The sequence below is a fragment of the Poecilia latipinna genome, unplaced genomic scaffold, assembly GCF_001443285.1.
Source record: "Poecilia latipinna isolate Pla-1442-1.1 unplaced genomic scaffold, P_latipinna-1.0 Scaffold502, whole genome shotgun sequence".
NCBI classification, from domain to species: domain Eukaryota; kingdom Metazoa; phylum Chordata; class Actinopteri; order Cyprinodontiformes; family Poeciliidae; genus Poecilia; species Poecilia latipinna.
In genome coordinates, this window is record NW_015113118.1 from 306054 (window position 1) to 324124 (window position 18071).

General features: G+C 36.8%; 1 protein-coding gene across 1 annotated transcript in view; it reads left to right on the forward strand.

Moving 5' to 3' along the window:
• Positions 1-347: 347 nt before the first annotated feature.
• anks1ab (ankyrin repeat and sterile alpha motif domain containing 1Ab) overlaps positions 348-18071 on the forward strand; it is a gene marked incomplete at its 3' end in the record, with an annotated part of 30061 nt that continues 12337 nt past the window's right edge. Inside the window, exons 1-4 of the mRNA XM_015040242.1 lie at positions 348-766; positions 5136-5376; positions 5902-6279; positions 16286-16358. Of these exons, the coding sequence (XP_014895728.1) occupies positions 5989-6279; positions 16286-16358 (364 nt within the window). The remainder of the gene's footprint in view (positions 767-5135; positions 5377-5901; positions 6280-16285; positions 16359-18071) is intronic.

The window sequence follows — 18071 nt, forward strand, 5'->3', positions numbered from 1 at the left end:
ATTACTGAGAAAGAGCAAATACATATGGCACACAGTGAAAAAATAATAAATAAAAATAATACATTCTAATGGAATACATTATTGAATGTGGCTTTTCCTTAAAAGCATGCAGTTGAAACCCAGACCCTCTAGCAATCCATAGTACATGTTATCACCACTTACTGTGCCAAATTTCATTCCAAAAATATGAAGCATAGATATTTTTTGGAAAGGTATTAGTTGATAAAATTCCAGGCGAACATTCCTAATGTGCCATTTTTGTACATTTTGACACCATGTGTGCAATAACAAATTGCCCCCCAACCTATATCTTCCTATAAATATTCTCTGCAATTAATAACGGTGGTTTTTAAAACAATATTAGAGTGAAATACTAATAAAAAGTACTGTCCTGGGCGCTCTAGTTATAAAAGCATTGAGCATTGAGTCAGAAAACCAAACCTGCAGGACAGATTTTCTGCAGCCCATTGGTTGATTTGGGTGATTGACACATCTAATAGCCAATAGAATCAGGGGGGAGTGCAAAATCCCAAATCAACGTCCAATCCACCAATCACAACTAGCGAAAATGCATTGCGCAAATGACCGCAAAGCACAACTGCGCGGTAAAGAGGAGGAAGTCCTTTGAGTTTGTAGGCGGTATCCATGGAGACAGAGAAGTTGAAAATAGTGAGGAGTCACGTCAGTGTGACACAAGGACAATGGATTATAGTACCTGAGTAGAAATATTTACTCTATAATGGATTATGACGATGACACAGCAAAGGTAGGACTAAATTGATCTTTTTAGCTTCGTGAAATGAGCTATGTTTTTTGTCTTCTTTGGTTGCTGGTTCAGTGAGTTTTCCACATATAGCATGTTGATTCTAGTATTGTTGGAAACAGCAGAGCTTGGCTTTTAATCTGTTTGGTAGTTTGTGTGGGTAAGACCGTGTTGCGCTGGCGTTGCTGCGTTTTTACCAGGTGTGAGTCGTTAGCGTCTAATTAGCCTCTAGTCATGTTTTTGTTGATAAAGCTGATTGATGTTGGAGCTGGGTGTTGTTTGGGTATAAAATATTGTAGTTATCATTTAGATGAGCTTTTGCCCGTTACATGGATATGCAATATGCCTATATTGGTTATTGAATAGCATGTGCTTAGGTTGATCTTGTTAGCAGAAGTGCTGCAGGACCCAAAAATGGGGCCTATACTTGGATAATAAATGTACAGTTTCCAAATCATTAATACTCTCCTTTAGAAGTTGTTTGGAGTGTCCACTAGTATAGAAGGGCATTTGATCTTTATGTGCGTTTGTTGTCAGTTTCCTTTGACTTTGTGTGACAAATAATGAAGTTAATTGTTTACAGAAATCACTGTTTCATATTGATTTGAAGACTCAAATTATTTATTGATCCTGAATAATAAATACACATAATTATATGTGGTTCTTCTGTTTGTAATAAAGCTTTTGGAGTAGAAAGAAGGATGAATTCTTCACCTAACTACATTAACTATTTTACAAATTAGCTAATTTATGAAAATGGGTTTTGATCTTTTTATAGCTTACATTTGATTAATCACACTTTAACATTTAAAATCAATTTTCTTAGCAGTGAAGTAACATGAACTTGTCTTGTCATTCTGACTGTTGGTATAACTTTTCATTTGAATATAAAACAATGTAGTACATTAAGTGCTTTAATAATCACCATTTTCACCTGGACATTATTTGCAGCTTTGTTTATAAACACTGTTGTGTTTTTTTTTTTTTTTTTTTTTTTAGCTTTTTTTAAATTCAAGATTGTTAAGAGTTGTCAAAAATCCTGACTGTTATAATGATATATGATATAAAACATATCCAGATTAAGTTGGTGATCAGAATGCATTTAAAAGATATCAAACATTTGGTGGAAGAGACATTGTTCGCGATGCACTGATGTGACTGACACAGCTCTTCAAACCAAGTCAATTTTTCACTTTATTTCATAAAATCAGTTAAGAACCAGCTTCAACAACAATTTTGGTTTTGCACCAGAAACAATTTTCTTGTCCCGGGTTTACATCCTTGCACAGTTAGACTGAACCTTATTCTAAATATAAACATTAGAAAACAGTATGTAGAATCAGTGTTTGGAAGAAATACATCTCTGTATTTGATGAAAATAGATCCAATAATCATTGAGTCATCCAGTTATCTTGGTTGAAATGCCAGAAAATCATCCTACTCCTGTTGAGAATTGTCTGATTCATTCTCTGCAGGTGAATTTCTATCATTTTCCCCACAAACAATAAATGATTCAGACGCTATTTATTGGCGAGTGCTTGAGAAAATCCACAGCGTAAGTCTGGATGACTAGCAACTGAGCTCATAGAAACCGAGAAAAGATTCTCATCCCTTCAGCCTCTCTTTGTTTTTCATTTTTCCTCTCTGTCCTTCTCAGAAGCTGACGGATATCTAGCACTACGTTTTCACTCAGCCATGCACGATTGCGCTCCTATTTCCCTGCTGGGAGGTCAGCTCTGTTCCGCGTCTGCTGGAAAGCTTTCACAACAGTCTCATATTTAGCCATTCTGAGCCAACAGCAGGTAGATTTGCTGTTTCCTCTGATTAAAGTACATCATTCCAGCTCATCACTTTAGAGTGAATTTTATAATGGGAAAATGTTTAAGAAATACTGCCTGGAAGTAAAAGGTACTACTTATGATCTTAAAACACAAAATAAATGTTAAGCTGTTAGTAACTTTTACTGCCTGCATTTCAAAATGTTATACAGATATTCGAAAATTCATTAACCAAATTGTTTGTAAATCCTGCCCTAATATTTTAGCCTTTATAAGTAAGATAGTATAGTTCTTTGAATGTGCAATAACTCCTGGGATAAACATTTTGCAGATTAGAAAATGATGGCCTGGATGAATGATACCTGTACTGAGTCAGGGAACATACATTATTTTTTGGGGTATTTTTTGTAGTTTTTTTTTTGTCTGCACGTCTGAAACTCTCCAAAGTGAACAAGCCAAGCACAGTACATTAAACCAGCTGAGTGTTTTGGGGTCCACATTTCCCGGCAGAAAGGGAAATGTAAAACATAAATTATGATGTTTATAAGAGGCTGATTTAGGCTACTTTGTTCTGAAGCCTGTCTGAAGGTAATTGCTTCTGTGGCTGGTTCACTTTATTAGATGTTTCTCTAGTGGGCCCGTGCTCCATCTCCGTGATGCCAGCTGATTAGTTTGACTCTACAGGGCACTAAATTGCAGCGAAGGTATTAAAATGTGTACTGTGTAATTAAAAATGCCAATTGTGAGAGCGGAAACTATTACAGCTGATGGAAGGAACATCACAGACATCCCCAAGGGTCCTGAAAAGGCATGTATACATCAGGGAAACAATTTCCTGCAAGAATCCTGTACACATGACGCTGCTGCGATTCACTGGGAGTGTTTACAGTACGCGCAGCCTCTCTGCAACTTGCACAGTGAGCGTTTCGCTCATGAGTCACCACTGTCTTCAGCCCGAGGCTCAGCATCCAGCCAGCTGAAGGAGGGGATTCATGTTTTATTTTAGTCCCTCTAATATGCCGTGAAGACATCATTATCTTGAACACGTTGTTTTCTAGAGCCTCGATTGTTTAAATGCCACAGAAGATGTGGATGACACAAACAGCTTCACCCTCATCACCGTCACAGAGATCATTAGATGTGCAATTTAGCGTGCATCATTAGACGTGGCTTTTTGTTATTGCTAACCTCAGCAGTCTGTGGCACAGTGCCCCGTCCTTGGTGGGAGAAGGATGTTATCTTTTATGTCATGCACACACCAGCGCTGCCCACAGGGGAGAGGTGAGTTTGCAAGGAACTTGGCTGATTGAGGGCACAGGGCACAAGGTGCTCTGTGCACAACTATAGTTGCTGTGAATACTAAGGATGTCTCGCAAGAGACTCTTTTGTCAGCTTCAGCTCCTTTTTAGAAGAGTCATAAATAGCACACAGTGTGAGCACTCTTTCCTCCGGTGTTTGCATGCCATAGACATTTTTATCTTTACTTTTTTTGTCTACATCTGCAGCTGTCATGTGACTTATTCCACCAGATCCGACCAAACAGAGATAAAATACTCAGTGATGTTTATTTTGCCTTACATGAATATGCAATTGTAAAATTCAAACATTTAGGATTTGAAGTGAAGCCACAGCAATGAAAGAAAATAGGATTTTATGATAAAACAAAACCTAATCATTGAGCATCTTTTACTGGCTCCTATGGGAAGATTTTATGACTTCCAAAAACAAAGCCACTGACTGATTAAAATTGGTTTTGCTAGTCAATTAATTGCTCATAATAATGTTTTATGAAGACAAAACCGCACTTCTCTAAACAGATCATCTCGTCATCAAAGGCCTTACAGAAAAAAAGTACACAAACAACACATGCCCAAATTGACATCTGGGAATATGTGAAATGTTAAATTAACATGAGATATGTGAAACACCAGCAAATTGTGTGCCTTGAACATGTGATGCCGATGTGAAATCCACTGGTCCATGAGATGCTCCAGAAATGACAATTTTTGCCTCATTTCACATCATTTCCCCTCTGATTTAGGCTTTAGCAATTTTCTCCATTGTTTTTCCATCACGTGTAATCTAATTTTATATTTGCATGTGATCTTTGAAGCAAGAAAATATATATATTACATTTTTAATAACTGGGGATGTCCGTTTTTAACATGTTTTATACAGAGAAATATCTATTGAACCTTCATAACTACCTGTTTCATACTTAGGAGATCTCCAACATTGGTCCCTGTTTGTTTCAGTGAATTAATTCCAGTCAGAGTGTCATCTGGGGTTTTTTTCTGAGATTTTTTAAATATCTTGTATTCTGGTTCTGAATCCATTCCTGAGTAGTTTTTGATGCACTTACCTGTAAAAAGGGTTCCAGCTTTTGCTGCTCGGTCACGACAATTTTTATGTGGGTGATGTCAGAATTGAAATATCTCTTACTTTAACACTTGATTTGACTGATATGAGCAGATGTTAAAAAGTTAGACCTAATATAAATATTTTATTGTAATTCCACAGTCTACTTGCCTAAAGTGTACTTATTTTATGTTATCACCCCAATAAAACAGCCAAGTTCCTTTTTGTGACCTTAGACTCGGAGTCAGTGAGAGATGATTCCCAAGTCGCACTCCTTAAAAATGGAGCAGCCACCCAGTGCATCAGTAACCTGATTATCCCAGCTGTCAGTCTGGATAAGGCCGCGCTTTGGGATCTGCGTGTCCTCTGATTCTCACTTCAAGATAAAACCGGTCCTCCTGGAGATGGGAAGCAACATCAGAGCAGGACAGACAAGAAAACGTAGGAAAAGAAATCACCGGGATTTTATAAAGTCAGGTAAGAGAACAGATTCTTAAAGCTTTTCTTTTTTTGTTAACAGAGATGAGTTTGTCTCTCCGTTATTAAGTATTAGGCAGTGGTTTGGGGAGTACTTTACCGTCTCTTTGTGTTTTTCTTAATTGAAGCTGTGCACTACTGTATCATATAGTATGCTTTTGTCCATTTGTGTTAGAGCATTCATTGTCTTTTAATGCTGGTTTACTCACTAAGAATTCTGTCATGATTATTTTTCAGGCTTACTATAACCGCTCAAAATAACTTGCCTTACTGAGGCAGTTTAAAGTTGATATGAGAGTGGAGTCTCAGAAGAAGGCAGCCATTTACCGAGGGGAGGGAAACAGGATACAACTTGTGGGTGGGCCTTAGTTATTGTTTCTGTGAACCACAAGTGTCTCCTTTATATGCCGTCTTTGCTTCTATATAGGGGAACTTTGTAGCACAAGTCTTTGTGTCTTTGTTTGTTGGGAAAAACGTTTTTTTGAGCCCACAGTATTTTTGTCCTTTTAATCTGTATCTTTTCAGTCCATCATTTGGCTCCATAAAACTTTGGATTAATCTTTGCATCGTCACAACGGATGAAACTGAGTTGCAATTTGCAGCCCTGCAACAATGGCTGACTGCATTCCAGATAACACCACCAACGTTATCCAGAATCCCAAGGCTGACCTACAGGATGATACCAAAGTTTCACCTGAGTCCACATCAGCAGCCATGATCAAAGTGAGACCTGCAGACCTGGGACTGATTCGAAGCCTGTCAAAGTCAGACTCTGACCTGTTGGCGTCTCCGGTCGGTGAGGAGGACGAAGGTCTGGCAAACCGTAGCGGCTCTGTGGCTAACTGCAGTTCTGGGCAGCCGTCCATCGAGCGCATGCCTTCCTTTGCATCTGAGTGGGATGAGGTAAAACACAAGCTGTCGGGACAAGCATGAGAGTGTAGATGGCAGGAGGAATGGCACTGTGGAGTGTGTCGCTGTGTGTGAATGAGGGAAAAAGAAAAAGGGGGAGTGATAAGAGAAGAGAGGACAGATTAGTGGGGAAAAAAATAGACAAATTTAGCGGCACATTTCAGGAAAGGGAAAGGAAGGAAGAGGAGGAGAGCGGAGGCAGCAGTGTGATCAGGAGTCCAGTTGAAGCAGTGATGGAGTAACTTTACCCAGGCTGTCAGCAGAGAACGCCTGCGGGCGAGTGCTTGAATGCATGAATGGCTTGATCACTTGCACCGACCTCCCTGTAGCAGTCCTGGCATCCAAGACTAATTGGGCTTGTGCTGTCATACCACATCCATTCAGTACATGTCTCAGGGGCCGACCCACGCTTCTAGTGTCTCCTCCTGCTCTTTTCTGGCTCCTTTACTCCGTCTTGCGCCATCTACTTTTGAGCCCACTATGAGCAATCCTTCACTATCCCCTCCATACCCCCAACCCACCTGTCCCACCTCCTTCAGTTTCCATTCATATCCTGAAAAAGATTTGACTTGTGATTTCTGAGCATTTGGAGTGCCAGCCCCTCCTTTCAGCTCTGTAAACACTGTGAAATTATTTAAAATGTCTCTTTCCAAAACATACACTTTTAAATATGACAAAAAAAAAAGTCAGTGAAGAAAATGTTTTTGCTAAACCACAGCCATGACACTTTTCCACTTCAGAATCAAGGTTCTCTACTTTATGCACAATGATTAATCCTCATTCAAGCTGTTCACAGTAAAAAAGAAAAAGTTTTTGAGATTTTGTCTCATCACAACTACACACTTCAATTGTATCATCTGTGACATATTTTCTTACAATGAAAATCTGAAAAGTGTGGTGTGTATCTGAAGTCAGACACGTAAATCATTACTTTGTAGAACTACTCTACGCAAATAAATTTTCAGGAGGCTGAGTTGTGCATCAAGAGACAAATTTTTTTCCCTCTTCTTTTCTGCAAAAGAGCTCTAGTTCAGTCAGATTGTCTATAAACAAATTTTCAAGCTTGAGTTTACTTTGAGCCATTCTAACCTATTAAAATGCTTTGATCAAAACTCTTCAATTGCATCTCTGGCTGTGTATCGAGAGTTGGGTGCTGTTTTTTGCATCATTTAATAGCTTTTCTTTAGGATTCTGACCACCTTAGCTGTCTCCCCCGAAGAAAAGAATCCTAACAGCATGATGCTGCCACCACCATGTTTCAGCATGGTGATGTGCACTGAGCTTTCTCTCACTCATCACATTTTGCATATACATGAAAATACTTCTTCGTCTCATCTGACCAGAAAACCTCTTTCTACACATCAGATTCATGTGATGTCAAAGCAACTTTACGAAACTCATTTATATACAGTTTAGTTCATTCCAATAAAATCCAATCATACAGTCATACAGATTTTTTTGTCAACTTTATGCAGTACAATTCAATACAAGCATTAAACATTACAGACATTCAGCTGATCTTAAAAAATAAAACATTCAGTTCTCAGTCCTGATCAGATTCTCCCTGTTTATGACTATTTGCGCAAGATTATCTGTTATAATCTTGGATTCTCATGGCCCAAACTCATGTCATCTTGATTTAAGCCCTGCTTAGCGCATGAAGACTATGACCTTGTACCACTGACTTGTGCAATTACACTCTTAAAACAGAAATGTGTCACCACACAAGGCCGAGAAAATGTTGAGCTTCCACTTGAATTTGTGTATCTCCCTCTCTGTCATCTCCCATGCCCTTTTCCTGCTCTCTGCTCCAACCCTTTGCTCTCTGACACACACTGTTTGTTCAGGCCGTTCTGGGTGGGGTGTCCTGTTCTTGAGGGCATCCTGTTTCCTAGCTGTTTCAGATGTCTTTTTTTCCCCTCAGTGCTTCAAGGGATTTTCTTTGGCAATGTGGATGTGAGGGAGTGACAGATACTGCTTTCATGACTCCTCTAAGTTTGTAGTTTTTGTTTCAAATGTGCATAAAGCCTTACATTAAAAGCCTTCAGCCTTCACCATAACAATTTCTGATGCTTATTTTTCTCAGCATCTTCTTCTTACCTGTATTAATTGACCAAGTTTCAAGTTAAAAAAAAAAAGCTGACTGAAAAAAGTTGAGAAGTTTTGGAGCAGTAGCTGCATCTGAGCCCTTCATGATTTCTTAAAAGTAATATTGACTTTTTGTCACTGGAATAAAATTAAGTGTTTGTTTTTTTACAGCAAGATTTATTCATGCTCATTAAGCTTCACTTAACATAAATAACTACAAGTTTCCATCAGCTTTAAGGAAAAAAAAAATCAATATTTGATGCCATCAGCTTTGTCAGGTTAAACTCCGCTTCTCAAAACTTTCCATTATTGAAGTCATTTAAACTCTTATTGAAATGGCCATTATGTCCAAAGCTTCTATCATTCTCTGCTTGTTCATTTCTAATTTAATTCTTGATGTCCTATTGTTGAGGCCTGATGGTTCTTGTCACTCTCCATCACTCTACCTCCTACTGGCTGATCTTATTTGGACCAACAGGTAATCTCGGTTATGTCTTCGAATTTGGCCCGGACCCAAGAAGAAACTGGCTGCTGTTTTTCGCCTCTTTTTTTCCTACTCATCATTGTGTCTTCCAATCTTTTGTTGATTCCCTCAATTTGAAACCATTTCTCCTGGCACCCCGCTGTGGGGAATGGAAGATTGGGCCTTTGCTCATCTAATGAACAGCGTGGCCTTCTATCTGCAGAGAAACAATTCTTGACCTTTTCTCTGAGCTCACTTCACTTGTGTTTGCCCTTTTTGCAGTTGCTTTCAACTAACCAGTTCAAACAATTGTTTTAGGAGAAGCAGGAAGTAAGAGTCTACTTCTAGTTACAAGCTGTTTTATTAGAATACCCACAAGCACCGCTTTCAGACTGACTTTTTTATTTTAATGAATAATCAATACATTTTACCAACAGAGAAAGCTCAAATAAAGTTTGTGAAGTCTGACACAGAAACATTCACTGCTGTAAGGTATCACAGTATACAGCACTGTGACATTAAAGTGAAAACAAAAAAACAGTTTCAAGCATAACCTTTATATCCATTTGACATTTTCAGTGGAAGCATATGTGTATTAAATGCTGTATCTTGTCGCAGCTGATGTTACGGCCAACCATTCTTTGTTTCCTATTGCAGCAATACTTGGTATTCTGTTAACAGTTTCACTTATATAAAAACGAGAGTCGGCTGATGTAACGACACTGCTTCTGATGCAAAAATGGCCAAATTTTTGTCCACGTTGAAACACATTGTAGATGAATGTGGGACGCTACACCAGTACGCTCTAACTGATTTGAATCTGTGTGGGATTGTCTTTGATGTAAATAAAACTTTAATTACGGAAAATGCTCAGTGGAAAACCTCAAAGATGTAACCACGTTCACCCTGGTCCCTGCAGCAGCAGATGTCTCAGTGCTGCTGCCTGTTTTTTGGTTTGCCTTCGTGATGATGTTCGTTTTGATGTCCAATTCCTGTTGGCTTCTGTTGTTTTAGTACATCTGTCTTCTGAAATATGACATTGTTCACATATCGGAATAAAAAGTCTTAAAATGACCAGTTCATTTTTTTTTTCAATCAAATTTATGTTTTGTACCAGCTTCTCTAATGAATTTAATCCCCTTTGCACGAAAGAGGTATAAGATGAGATAAAACAAAACTTTTTTATATCTTAGTTGGCATGATCCCCCGTTTTTGACTGATGGAGAATATATTATTAATGACAACAGTATCTGTTTTTTGTGTGATGTCGCTTGTGCAAAAAACATTTGTTTGTCCAATATCTTTTCTTACAAGACAGCCAAAACGTCAAAGTAACTATAATCATTTTAAATCCTTTTTGACATTTTCTTGTCTAACAAGCTATAAAATTAAAGCACTCCATGCAGATTCTTATTTGGCACACCATTTGATATTTCTAATTTCATCGGCTTTATCCTCAATATCTTTGTTACATCTGTTTACTTTCTAAGGCAGATAACCATCAAATTCCCGCATTTCACTTTGACAAGCAGACTCATTCCAGTAATAATGTCACTGTGCAATTATTTTTTAATTCCATGAAAAATACTACAAAAATTGTTGTGACTTTTTCCACATCTGCTGAGTACTCAAAGGTTGTGTGTTAAAAATGCTTGAGTAGTTTCATTTTTGTGCATAATATGAGATTCCCAGTGGCTTTCATGAGGTTTTTATGCACTCATGCGTTTAAACTCTTCAACATTCTCTTATGCTGTAGCTCTGGTTGTAAATAATACATGTAGATTTGTGACACCATTGTAATATTTTAAGTAGTAAATCAAAATTAATTGTGAAAATTAGGATTTTTGACAAAAGTCCAAAAAGGAAAGAGGACCAAATTATGCAGTATTATTATATTAAATTAGCTCATGGGGACATTTCTTTAACAATATGACCTGTGCAGCAGACAGAGTGAACAAATCCTAAAGATGGGGCAAAGCAGATGTTGGTGAGTGTAGGGTGTGATGAATTACAATTTGGCTTCATATTGGTTGTAAAATATCCTAAAAATTCTAATAATAACCTTCATGTTCCAGCTCTTTTTAAAAAACAACCATAGGGAAAAAAAAAATGTCTGTGATCTTCTTCACACATAACAATGTTGTGAGGCAATTAACAAAAAAGTAGACGATAAAGCAAAATAGTAAATGACTCTTAAAGGTTCGAGGTGGTTCTTCATATTGGTTATGGTTTAGAATAAAAATCAAAGACAAGCCTTTTTCTTTTTTGAACCGACTGATCTAAACCTCTTGTCTAGATTTGAACCTGCCAGATACTACAGACAGCATTTTTATACTTGTTTGTTAAACATTTGTTAAAAAAATAGCTGCAACATTTTTCAACATAAAAATAGACAGCAGGTTTAAATGATTTATACATAGTTGAATGCACTCATATGTCGCTGCACCAAAGTCATCCCTGAAAGGCTTCATAAATATTCCAGCTCTGCTGTTTTCCTTTAGTTTTATATAGAGCTTCAGGATGTCCTTTATACAGATGGATACATACAACAGAAATTAAATGTCCTATCAGTTGACTGGCCTGTTATAGTAAATTCAATCAATAATATCAACACATCTGTATCATACCATCAGTAGTATTGTACAGCAAGAAAGTTTTATCATCAACAATAGAAATGTTGTGGAAAACCCCATAAATTACAACAAACTTTTGTCGAAGGTTTACGCTATCACTAAATTTATAAGTCTTTCTAAAAAATAATGAACAAAAGCCGTGATAGAAGCATTTATGAGTAGAAAAAAAGTATTCACAAACCTTACCAGCCTACATTTAGACTTTCTTCGCCATCTGGATGTTGTCATTCATGCTGACTTTATTTATGCTGTGTGGTTTCAGAGCTGTCAAATAAATAAAAATCACTTCAGATCATCAGAACTGTTGGATATAATTATGTGATCTGTGACTCGTTCACACCGGAGCTCCTGGCCCATCTGTCTTTATTGACAGTGATACTGTAGCAGTAATCCTGTTTTCAGACAAACGCCAGTGAAGCAAGCAGCTTTTTTTTTTTTTTTTTTTCTTGGTTTAATATATTGAGTCATCATTTTCATTATCTCCTTCGTTTTAGGCTTTCAACCATCATTTCTGCCTGAGAGAGCCGGGCTCAGTAAACAATAACGTACTCTGCATCCCTAAAGCACATTGTTTAAGATTATTTCGCATTATCTCTATCCTGTTAGATAGCATGCAGACAAAGGAGATGAGAAACAATGGTACAAATAAAAAAAATAGAAACAAAGTGAAATACTGGCATTAAACACTATTCCAGTGTCTCTACATCAGATAAACAGTGAACCAAATTGAGCCTTATACATTATAAAACCCCTATAGTTCTTAGTGACCAAAACATAACCAATCTTATTGTACTCTCATAAATACCAATTTTCCACTTTTTTAAAACTCACTTTTCTGATGAACTGAGGACTTATCAGGGTTCAGTCAGACTGGTCAATTATACAAAGTGAAATTAGAAATTGCTTTGGTGAGAACTACAGAAACATATTTATTTTGGTTTCAATAAATCAAAGAACATTCTAATATAACATTGATAACATTGTGAATAGTAAAACTTTAAGATGCATTGTGTAGTCTGCAAAGCCTGCAACTTATCCAAGAAAATAGTTTTCTTTGTTTGAAAAAGTTCTTATTACAGAAATACAAGATAGATCTTTTGCAAATCTTGGCTTCAGTGAAAGTATCAATGCAAGGCTGAAACATTGGATGTGCCCTGCCATTTATGCAATTGCCACAAAAGAAATCTCCAGCTGCATGTCACCAAAAGGTGCTAAAGGTAATTAAAGCCTAAACACTCACATAATAAAATGTTATGTATTTGTGTGACCTCAGAAGTTTTTATTATTTTTTTTATCTTTTTAAGATAGCATGGTTTATGCTATGATGAAAAATAACTGGAAACAAAACAAAGAATTCTCCATTGCTTTGTCATATTTTATGCCTAATATTCACATTTGGAAACTTTCTAGTCAATTCCAGTTCAGTCAAGTTGATTATTTAAAGTGGTACCTATACAGTGAGCATATAATCTATTTTCACTAAGGGTGACGAAGCACAAAATAAAGGAAATAATTCAGCCTGACTGAATCACTGTGTTTACTGTGTGCAGAAGGCCTATCGCATATGTACATAGCTAATATGAAGGAAAGAAAAAAACCGTTGTAACATCTCACAGCAGGTCACCAACTTAATTGGATGAAAGCGTACAGACTACATGGACAAATAGTGATTCTAATTATGAATAATGGCCCCTCTCTGCAACGTTTTGGTGCTTTAGTAACATTAAAAGATTCAGATAATCTAGCTAAAGTGCAATAAGAACAATCAGTATGTGGTTGTGATCTTTGGTCCCTTGTACAGCATCAATTTGACGAACAGAATAATGTTTAAGTCTGTACATTAAACAAAATCTTTTCTCAAAAGATAATTGCATAAAGTGTAAGCTTTAGGAATAGACACTGGCATGAATATTTAATAATACTACTACTTAAATGACCACTGGAATGTAGTGTAAAATCATAACGTAACAGTGTAGATGTACAAGCGTGTCATGTGAGGTCTTTGAAGAGATGGGCTTTCGTCAAAGTACACTGATATAGTTTGAGGGGCTTGTTCCACCAGCTTGAGACTCTCAAACACTCGTCACTGGTTCTCTCAAATTTAAACTTGATTAATATGTCCAGCTCATGTGTTCCTCTCTCTTTACTCATGTGCACATAAATTAAATCCAGTACAACTATTCATCATCCAGGTTTACCAAATTAGTAAATCAATTTGTTATCAAACATTCTGTTGATAATTCTCTGTCTAAATGCAATTATTCTGCATAGGCCTCAAAGGCTTCTTGGAAAACATTTGTGAAAAAATGGATTATGAAGACTGAGGAGCACAGTAGACAGGTTAGGGGTAAAGTTTTGGAGACTGAAGTCGAGTAAGATGAGGTATCAATAACCCAAACATTAAAAATCTCAAAGTATTGTGAAATCCTACATTTGAAAAGAAAAAAATTTAGGGGTATCCAACTCCAATCCATGCACTTGTTCCAAAGCTGGGGAAGTGAACTAAATGCAGGGCCACCAATATAAAAAAATAAAATAATAATAATAATAAAACATTTAAGAGACTGTAAAACACTTCAGACAGACTCCAAACATACAACTTGGACTGCCTAGACTTTCATCTGATTAAGAATATTTGGCAATGCTGGAATTTTTTATTGAGTGTTATCTTCTACTCTGTACAATTTCTGAAATATAATCTTATAAAGAAAAACATTGCATCAAAAAAGATCACCATGTCCAGCACCAAAGGTTGGATGGTTTTTCTGTCAGATGATTGATTTTTCAAGTGGTTAAAAATGTAACTAACATATCTATTACAAAATTGTATTCAATGTCTATGTGCCAAAGAGCTCAGTAATAATATGCAGCTGTGAAATATTTTTACCTCTGTTAATTTTCTTGACCCTGGATTTTCTCAGAAGCGTCATATCCGGAGACAGGTTTTGATAAAGGTGCACCTGGTTGTGTGTGTGTGTGTGTGTGTGTGTGTGTGTGTGTGTGTGTGTGTGTGTTTCTATGTGTCTGTGTGTGATATAGAATGTATCTGGGTTAATTCAAAGAGTAATGTGGGGTCTGTATTGCTGGAGGCATATGCCATGCATCCCACGTGCCTGACTTCCAAATGAATCAAGGCTTTTCCACAGTGTTGATGCCACTAGCGAAGAGCATAGTGCTTTTTCAAACACTAAATATTACATCAAATAAGCCTGGCTGTGTCTCTGCCTGGTGTCAGTAGTGAAAGTAAAATCATTTTTTTCAGCCTAGCAAAAACCTCTATTGCTGATTGTGAAAAGTCTACTCCAGGGTTTCTATATTTAGACACCCGTCTGGTTTGCAATATTTTGCACATAAATTTTGAGGTCATCTATGCATGAAAGTTGGCTTGCTTGCAGCTGACAAACATTTATATGCAGGTTCTATTTTCCTCAGACACCTAAAGAATATTGAATGGTTTAAAAATGTGAGTTTTGTCTGCCTGAATACAGAATAATGTATTGCAATGTGCGTGAGGTCTTATTGTCCTTGAAGCATTGAGCGTCAGCAAACACTTCAGCACCCTGTAGACAGCTGCTTAACCAGCGATGAGAGAGATTGTTCTAACATGCAGTGTATGCAATAAATGTGATGAGTCCCAGACTGTTGGGTAGACTTAGTATACAGTGACGGATGTACTTTATATCTATATTGAAAACACCAGGTCTGTGTTACCCTCTTCTTTATGTCAGTTCAATTATTTGTTTTATTAAGATCCGATAAACAGCATCCATGATAAACAGAATATCATGGATGCTGTTTGCTCATCGTAATTAAATAACCAAACGTAACTAAAATCACATTAATAAGTTTGTTCATACAATAAGCGATAAAAAAAACATGCTGTCATTATCGTCCTACCACTTTCTGTCTTCTTCATCTGCCAGTCGTAGCATTCAGTATGAACTGAATTGCATGGCGTTTCCATTGCAGTTTTGCGAAATACACTATTTATACAATTGAATAGCATGCTTTTTTTTAATTGGTGTGTTTCCATTAAGCGCATATATTTTCATAATCCTAATTATACATGGCCAATGGAAACACAGTTATAATTGTTCTCTCAATACTGTTGAATTAAAGTCAACAGTTAAATCCTTCCTTTGAGAAAACTAATATTGACATGTTTCTTGCTTTTTCTTCATGCAACATGTTTGCTATCCCCAAAAGCAGATCAGTAAAACCTGAAGTTGGCAATGTAGGAAAAATACAAGCAACTAATAGTTTTTTTGTTGGCTCTGAAAGCTCAGAGTCTTCTTAAATAAACATTCCTAGCTCTAAGGCCCAAAGCATCCTTTTCATGAGCTTTTGGCTGCCACACTGAGCATACATGATGCTGCATCAAGCTATTGCTTTTGTAGTTGTGGAGTCTAAATACAGTATATGTCTGATACTGCAAACTCAATCGGATCAGGGCCTCCAGAGGTTCTGTTTGGGTTATAGACTCCTAACGGCCATTGTAATGTTTAGTTACTGGAGATTCGTAGTTGTAATAGAGCCTGGTACCTGTCTGTGTTTTTGCTAAGCAGTGGATTACTCATCAAACTGCTGTCTACGCTAACCTGGTGCTCACAATCCATCACTGCAAAGCAGTCCACCCACTCAGTGATTCTAACAGAAGCACACAGTTCAAACTCCATAGCAAGTCTCATTCATTCAGAAAAAAGGTTGCTAATTAACATTAGGACTTCTAGTTTGTGAGCTAGAGTTGGATTCTGTGATGTATTTTTTATTTTTTATTTTTTATTTTTTACCAGTGTTTCATGCTTGTTTTCAACAGATTGAGAAGATCATGACGTTGATTGGGGCTGGCATTGAAACAACAAAGAACCAGCATCCCAAGCCAAGCACAGGTAATTCTTATTTTTAATAAAGCATAGTTTCAATTTATGTTAATTTCTAAAAAGCCCAGCTTTATGGGTAAGCTGCTGTAAACCGTTACAGTGCTTTAGTCTTAGCGCTTTATAGTAACGTTTATCAAAGTGATAGAAAAATATGTCTTACAGCTAGAAGGTCAATTCAAGATGTGTGCATATTTATGTGTATGTACACTTAAACATAATCTAACTTGTGACAAATTTGGGCTCGTTTTCCAGTATTAAAGCAGATGTATAGAATGGATGTGTTGTTTTTCTGACTCGCTGGGAATTAAGCTGACATTCATCTGACAGCTCATTGTTGCCAATTGTAACTAGCAAGCTTCCCCTTTATGAAAAATACATAATTTTAAATTCCCCACTGTCATTTTCTCCCCAGTTGATTTATATTTTAATAGTTTGATAGTGGGCTTCAGTGAGTGTCCTTCAGGCGGTGCAGAGGGAGAGGCCAGCTGGCACCAGCTCAGTGTGTTTAGGTTACACTGTCAGCTTTCTCCATTAGATACTTTCCTATAAGGAGGTTTCATCTTAGTACATAACAGCTTTTCTCTGCATAGGACTGTTTTTTACACAGATTGGCTTGGACAAAATTTTCATCAGTTATGCGCGGTGTTCTTTATGGGCCACAGCAAGGTATGGCAAGTTTTAAGGGACCAAGAAACGACAAAAGATGGCAGTAAATTTCATTGAATGCATAGATATACAAATATTGAAATAAGAGGACTGGGTCTTTACAAAACCTTCATTCTTTTCAAGACTTTTTAATACTAGCCCATCACTGTTGGAAGTTTGCATTGGTGTATTCTCTTAATAATTTGTCTTTGGGTTTTTAACAAACATGCTATAATAAACATGTATTTATAACCAATAGATGTGGTTTCATGAGTCTTGTAGCTCATTCCAACACAACTTTTCAAGCCTAAATGCTCTCAAGTCATCAAACTCGTTATTCACTCACACAAGAAGAAATTGCGTCATTGTTGTGCTTGACACCATGTATGGGTCAAACTATTTCACACAGAGCTGAAAAAGTTTGTGGGCATCTTTCATGAAGAAATGCGCTCGGATAGCAATGTTGATATTGGGAGAGGTGTCCCCAGGTGGTCTGCACCATGTGTGAAAGGTTTGTGAGAATACTAGAGGTTGACTGCTTGACATCAGGTCACATGTGTCAAACTCAATGACATGTTATTTTATGTGGCCTGCCCCAGCATTTTATATTTTTGGACCCTTATTTATTGTAAAGTGTTGAACCCTTATTTATTTTCAAGTGTTGATTTTATTTTTGAACCATTTTTTAATTGTAAAGTGTTGATTTTATTTTTGAAACCTTATTTATTTTGAAGTGTTGTTTTTATTTTTGAACCATTTTTTAATTGTAATGTGTTGATTTTATTTTTGAAACCTTATTTATTGTAAAGTGTTGATTTTATTTTGAACCCTTATTTATTTTGAAGTGTTGATTGAAAGACCTTAGACGTGAATTGACCAGTATGGGTATTGAACCGATGACCTCAGCATTGCCAGCACGGTGCTCTAACCTGCTGAGCTAACTCACCTACCTTACAAATTGTTGAGCTTCCATGGATTTATGAAGAGTGCTTATATTCTAATGTTTTTCAAAACAACATACATAATATTTTATTTTCCAGAGATTTTGTATTTGAAAGTGTTGATTGTATTTTTGAA